Consider the following 7516-nt stretch of genomic DNA (forward strand, 5'->3'; position numbering starts at 1 on the left):
GTTCTACTATGACTCATTCACCTTTAATATAGAGCCTTTTTGCAGTCTAAAGCATTTATGGGACAGCTAATATGTGCCCAAAACTGCGCTAGATGCAGAGTGAGGAGAGATATAAAATAAAGGGCTCCTTCCTAGTCTACTGAGGAAAGATAGAGTAACCGAGCAATTACAAGGCAGTGTAACAAGTGACATGCAGAAGATGAACACGAAGACTGTTGAAGCCCAGTGAAGGGAACTAATTCAGTCTCAAAGTGCAAATAAGGGGTAGCCACATGAAGAAGTGGGGATGGCTTTCTAGGCAGATGGACCAGCAGAGACCAGAGGGCAGACTGAGTGTTGTTTGCAGTTGCTGCAGGAAAAGTTGCCAGTGGGAATAAGAATTGAAAATGAGGATGAAGTGTTGGGGAGGGGGCTGACCCCCAAAGGCTCATAAGCCAAACTAAGGCATCTGAGCCTGATACTCAAGACAATGAATCACTATATTTGCATTTTAGATCAGTCCTCTGGTGGCATCAAGGAGGGTGGAATAGAAGCAAAGCAAAAAATGTGCTGGAGGGAGGCTGAAGCCTTTCATCCATTTACCAAGAGGGACGTCAGGGTCAGGATGGTCAAAAGGTCCGTGGGCAGGTCTGCATGCTGTCAGGTTCAGTGCTCCCTTTTATAACATATTCGTAGTATTATAAAATGAAAGATAATACAGCCTATCTATACGGTTTTTCAAAAATCGATATGATGGCTTAGTAGTAAGGAGGAAATAAGAGAAAACTATAATAAAAACGTATGTATTTCAATAAGGCACAACCACACTGGAAGACGTGCTAAGTAGTCAGGCGTGTATACTTGGAAATGTAATCATCACAGGTACAGACCGATACAGGAATGTCATGTTGGCTCAAACACCACAAGAAGTGTTTCTGTTAGGGACCACGATTTTCCAAATTGGTGAAAAACTGTTGATGGTGTTCCAAACAAAACAAAGTAACAGTCTCCCCTCAGTGTACGCAGTCATTACATTCCTGGAAAACTAAGTGCAGTAAAACCGTGTGAATAAACTTTGAATTTCCATGTAATTCAAAGTTTTGTCTATGCTCGAATAATCATAAACAGAAAGTGAGATAGTATTTTCCTGTGCATGTTGGTCTCACACATCAAAGGATGTCTAGTATCAATGCTCTTGGCCCCTTCAGTGCCAGTAGTGTCCCCTCCTCCCAAGTTATCATGACAACCAAAACACACCCCACAGATTTCCTAATCATCCCGTCAGGGGTGGTAGCACTCCCACTGAGAACCACTGAGCCTCATCAAAGAAAAACAACAGAAAAACAAGTTGCAGAATTCTTAAGTCTGTTAGTAGGTTCAGCTCACTGCATGATTGTATGATAGGCAGAGGCAACAGGCAGTGTAAGCAAATTTCAAGTTTTAAATGTCAGCACCAATGCTTATTTTAGCCCCATTTCACAGACAAGGAGACCCTTAGAGAGCTTTCTAAGCTCTCCCCAAATCCCGTTGATAAGAAGTGGCTGTTTGATTTTCAACCTTGGCCACTAAAACTCCAACATTCCGATTTTCATTCACTTTGCACACAGCTTCAATTCTCAGCAGTAAGAGGTTCTAACCTGGTTTTACAACAAAGAGCCTTTCTCTTAGCATAAGCATTTGTGAAGCCCTAGGACTAGCAAGAAGGGGAGGCAGGATTCAAACCCAGATATGCTTGGCTTCTAGTCTTCTGCCGTTTCCACTGAGACACACAGGCTCCTGAAGCCATGTGACATCAGAAACCTGTAACAACTCTAGCAATATTTATTATTACCTCCTGGATATCTGCCTGGCTTGCTCCCTCACCTCATTGTCATTTCTGCTTGTGAGGCATATCTTTGGGGAGATTTCCCATGGCCACTGCTCTAGTACGCAGGCTCTGTGATAGCAGGAACTTCTGTCTTAGTCATCTTTGCATCCCCAGCCCCTAGCACACAGCCTGCCACTTAGTAGCTGCTTCGTACCCTTTTTGCCAATCACTTGACTCCATGAATTATTCTTTCCCAAGATGCCTGACTACTCTTCTTCACCCTTCCAGGTTATGTTGCAATGGGCACTGTCCTCCCGTCCTTCTGGGGCCAGCAGCCCCTCGTCCAACAGCAGATCGCCATGGGTGCTCAGCCACCAGTCGCTCAGGTGATGCCGGGGGCTCAGCCCATCGCATGGGGCCAGCCGGGTCTCTTCCCTGCCACTCAGCAGCCCTGGCCAACTGTGGCCGGGCAGTTTCCGCCAGCCGCCTTCATGCCCACACAAACTGTTATGTCTTTGCCAGCCGCTATGTTCCAAGGTCCCCTCACCCCCCTTGCAACTGTCCCTGCCACGGGTGACTCCACCAGGTCAAGTCCACAGACCGGCAAGCCCAGGCAGAAAATGGGGAAAGAAATGTTTAAGGATTTCCAGATGGCCCAGCCTCCACCCGTGCCCTCCCGCAAACCCGACCAACCCTCCCTCACCTGTACCTCAGAGGCCTTCTCCAGTTACTTCAACAAAGTCGGGGTGGCACAGGATACAGATGACTGTGATGACTTTGACATCTCCCAGTTGAATTTGACCCCTGTGACTTCTACCACGCCATCGACCAACTCACGTGAGTGCCGTTTATAAACCCAATGAGAGCGATGCCTTGTTTCCGGGGTCAGAGAACTCATCTGTTACATTCAACAGGACTCTTTGTTTCTATTACTACTACTACTGATAATATTAGGTACCAATTATAACATATGCACCTTCTCTACATGCTTTTTATTATTTTTATACTCATAACAATGCCGATGACAAGTTTCGGTAGACATGTTTGACAGATAATGAACGGGAGATTCAGAGACAAAAATAGGCAAAGTGGTAGAATTAAATACTAGCCTGTTATGTTTTTTTTTTGTTTGTTTTTTACCATGTCACGCTGTCTCTTAAGTTTCTGTTCATTTGCTCATTCATTTATTCATTTATGTATATTCCATTATGACACAGAGATTTCCATATGGCTCATTGAGATAAAATGAACGGTGTATGTGAATTTAAAATTTGTTAGGAAGAAGGATAAAAAACTAGAGTAGAAAATAAGATCAGGAGAAAACTTAGGGCAGAAAAACTTAAGGCCTCCTACAACTGGTATAGCTGAAGCCAGATTTTGACTCAAAGCTTAGGGTAGTCAAAGAGGAAAAATGGTGGTGTTGCAGGAAGCTCTGGACTGGAAACCTGAACAGCGGCTTTGTGTCTTAACTAGTTTTGTGCCTACGTGCAAGTCCCTATATTTCTGTGAGCCTCAATTTCCTCATCTATTTTAGGCTAAGAGTTATTAAAAGGACTCAGTGGTATATGTGCTAAAATACTATATACCTCACAGAGTCAGAAGTACTTTCATTGTCATTATTTCTGCATATTGAGTGTCTTGGACCAGGCTTCTAATCTTGGCTCTTTCACCACAAGCTGTGCCTTTGGATAATCATGTGACTTCTCTTAACCTCAGCTGTGTCATGGGTAAAATAAGTGACAGGCAGTGTGCCTCCTTCCAGTTCCAGCATTCAGTGATTTTTCCCCAGCTCACATTTCTACTGAAGGCATCTGGAAAACCAGAACCATGCAGCCAGTCAGAATCCAGATACTCTTGAGCACATATATGCTTGGTCAGCACTATTCAGGGAAGGTGCCTTGACAGTTGATAAGGGGAAAAAAAGACTCATGGAACAATGAGTTTGGCATTTTCATTACTGTCACACATGATATGGATCACTGCTTGGCCAATACTATGAATTATCAAAAAATATTTAATGTTAACATAATTAGATAGTGTCATTTCGGCCAGACTCAGAGTGCTATTCTGAAAATGAATGCCTTCAATGTGTATAAACAACCTACTTCCACTCAGGCCAGATGATCTACATAGCGGGGGCATCTCTATTAACTACAACTCACAGTTTCAGTGAAGAATAATGAATAAAAAATGAAATGTTAAATAAATGACAGCCATGCATAAATGAGCAAGCATCTTTTGAAAACAAATATCTCTCTCTCAATGTGTCAGCTACAGATAAAAGATTGAAGTTTAAGTTCTTTGAGGACAGGGAATACATCTTAATTGTTTCTGCACTGCTCATAATGCCAGCCTAGCATCTAGCACATGGGAAACGTTTGGGAAAGGTTGCAGAGAATGAAACAAACAACACAAAAGCCACTCATTTACTGTTGTACTTAAGAGTAGGGTTTTGCAGCCTGGGCACTATTGATATTTTGGGCCAGATAATTCTTTATTGTGGGAGTCTATCCTGTGTTTTGCAGGATGTTTAGCAGCTACTCTGGCCTCTACCCATTAAATGCCAGGAGAACACATCTGATCCCTAGTGATAATGATTAAAAATGGCTATAGATATTGCCAAATGTCCCCTGGGAGTGAAATTGCCCCAGATTGATAAGTATGAACAGTATTTCTCTCAGAATTGGCAGCCCAACTGGGATTCTCAGCCTTTAGTAAGCACTAAACCACATCAAACAAAATCCAGAATCAAATTACACTCATAATTTAAATGTCTACCACTTATCAGGATGTTATAGTTTATCTCACTTAAACCCAGTGTAACTGATTTGTTTCATAATCATCAATGAAACAAGACAGACTTACTTTTAAATTAGAGAAAAAACTTAATATTTTATTTTCAAGAAAATTAGTGAAACCAGCCTTTCTATCCTCTCATGCATCAGCATTACCTTTAGAATGACTTGAGTGGAGGATCAGTTGGACCAAAAATAAACTCAAAATAGGAATAGAAAAGTAGAGTTGAATGGTCAATATCAGACCTGTATTAAACACCAGTGCTCTTATTTCATAGCTGTGGTAACTTCAAGAAAGTCACTTAACCTCTCTGAGCCGCAATATCTTCATCAGAAAACAACAGAAACAAAAAACTAGTTACAATACCATCTTGCAGTGTTTATGTTAGAGAACATAATGAATGCAAAGTGCCTAGCACAGTGTCTAGCTTGCTGGCACACAATAACGGCATTGTTATTCTAAATATAGATTCATCGAGGCAAAAGGAGCTCATCAAGTTTTATATTCACCCACTGTCTGATAAACAGCCAGATTTTGTAAATTCCGAAGAGTTATAGTAGGGAGGCCTTACCAATAGCATTTGAAATTCAGCTGCTAATTAGAGCCACGCCACCCCTCACTTGGGTCTGAGCCAATGACTAGTATTTTCTATGCCAAATTAGAAATTTTTGAAGGAAGAATAGTTTCAAATGGCTTGTTATAAACCTCTGGAACAAATGAGACCAGGAAAATGTTGGAAAGTCAGGACAGAAAATGCATACCCTTATAGAATGAGGAATACAGTGTCAGCTGTGAAGTCGCCATTTGCTACATCAGTTTCCTCGGATCACTGAGGCACTATTCAGCACATGGTTACCTACTATGTGCCAGGATATAAAGCCTGATTCTACCAGTCGCCAACTGTGTGGCCTGGAGTAATTTAGCAATCTTCACTTACCTTATCTGTAAAATTGGGATAACCTTACCCCAAAGAGGCTTTGTGAGGGTTAGAGATGCTGTCTGGAAAATTTCTGACAGTGTCTGACACATAGTGGGCACTCAGTGTATATCATTGTCCTCTGATCTATTTATTCTTATTGAATTAATTGTATGCTATTAAGAGAGAAGAAAGAAAGCTAGAGTCCAGTGGCTCTTAACCTGAGGGTACAGAAACACAGAGTTTCTGATTCAGTAGGTCTGGACTAGGGTCCAAGAATTTGCATTTATAACAAGCACCCAGATGTGGCTGATGTCCCTGATCCAGGGACCATCCCCTTCAGAACCACTACCTCTCCCATCCGTGTGGACTAGCTCCTTCCTGACCATCAAGTATGTGAAAAGACAAGATAAACACGTACAGAGGAGATATTAAACTGTGCAACTGTTTGGACCTGCAATAGGAAGAGGAGCCCAGTGATTTGACCTAAACATAACTAGAGCCCTGAGGTTTCTGTTGGACATACACGGTTGCAACCAGACACTTATGACGTTTTCTCTCTTTGCATGGTCTGTGTGCAGCTCCAACCCCAGCCCCTAAACAGAGCTCTCCATCCAAATCATCTGCATCCCATGCTAGTGATCCTACCACAGATGACATCTTCGAAGAGGGCTTTGAAAGTCCCAGCAAAAGCGAAGAGCAAGAAGCTGTAAGTGATTTGTTCATTCTGTGTTTGTTTTTCTTTAAAATCAAAACTTCTATATCTGAAATGGGCAATGCATGAGGAAACCTACATAGAAAAGAATGCTGGCTCAGATGCTTAAATTCTAAATTGGTTACTAAGGGGCTTTATGGTCAAATGAGCAGCAGAAAAAACATCCTTTCATTAAGTTGTTCCTAGAAATTCTTGCATTTGTGGGTGTGGCATCCTCTAACTGAAGTTTTTGCCTCCTTTAAAATAATCAGTGATATTTTTGCATGAAAGTATGCTCAGCTGTCTTATATTTTCAAATGTTGAAAAGAAAAAAAAAAGTGTTATCTTCTTGTGTTCTAGCCTGATGGGTCACAGGCCTCATCCAACAGTGATCCATTTGGGGAGCCCAGTGGGGAGCCCAGTGCTGATAATATAAGTCCACAGGCCGGTAGCTAGATAGCGCAGGTCTGGGTAGGTATCTGTCCTTTTATCTCTTTCATCCTTAAGCTATCTGCTTTCCCTTTCGCTTGTTCTTCATTTCTGAAGTTACACCCCTGATGTTTATACCATCTCTCCTTGCTTGAGTGTACCTCAGATGTTTGTATCATCTCTCCTTGCCTGAGCATATCTCTGATGTTTGCATCATCTCTCCTTGCCTGGTGTCTGTTACCTTATTTTTCCTCATGGATGCATGACCTTTGACATATACTGGGAGGTAGGGGTAAGGGTGAGGAATGGGGAATGGCCACATTACTTTATTAATGATATGTTCTAAAGAGTGGTAATGATAGAATGAGGCGTGGTCAATACTACTTAACATGGACCCCATTTCTGAAAGTATTGATTCTGAGATGGACACATTCTGCCCACCCTGATCGATTTTCAGTGAGACGTGGTCCAGATGCTTTAATCTTTTAAGTGTCCTCATTTGCCTACATTCCACAGATCTGAAGAGGTCACCAACCAAACTCACTGAGTAGCCAGACTAAGAAGCAAAAATAAGCAGTACTTGAAATAAGATTGATTGAGCTGTACAATCATGGTAGCCCATTTTGTCTAGCCAGAAGCGGCCCCCATACCCTTGCCAATGTGAAAGTGAAATTCAAAGCCCGAAGACATGTAGTATTCTCTCCTGCGGCTCCGCTGTTTGCACCTGTGCTGCAGCATGTGGTTTGCCACCAAACCACTTCAGATTCCATCAGCAGCTACTTTGAAAGATGTGTACTTCCATTTACTAGAAGTGGCTTTTGGCACTTGAATTTCAATATATCTGATTTGATCGAAAGAAATTTGCTGATGAAGCAAACCTTCTCAGGAGACAGAA

General features: G+C 42.1%; 1 protein-coding gene across 1 annotated transcript in view; it reads left to right on the forward strand.

Annotated features, from left to right (window-relative positions):
- The window catches only part of DAB1 (DAB1, reelin adaptor protein), a 245857-nt gene extending 239209 nt beyond the window's left edge, over positions 1-6648 (forward strand). Inside the window, 3 exon segments of the mRNA XM_023536809.1 lie at positions 2075-2623; positions 6080-6207; positions 6553-6648. Coding sequence (XP_023392577.1) covers positions 2075-2623; positions 6080-6207; positions 6553-6648 — 773 coding nt within the window.
- The last annotated feature ends 868 nt before the right edge of the window (positions 6649-7516 follow it).

Source organism: Pteropus vampyrus, unplaced genomic scaffold, assembly GCF_000151845.1.
Source record: "Pteropus vampyrus isolate Shadow unplaced genomic scaffold, Pvam_2.0 Scaffold170, whole genome shotgun sequence".
NCBI lineage: Eukaryota > Metazoa > Chordata > Mammalia > Chiroptera > Pteropodidae > Pteropus > Pteropus vampyrus.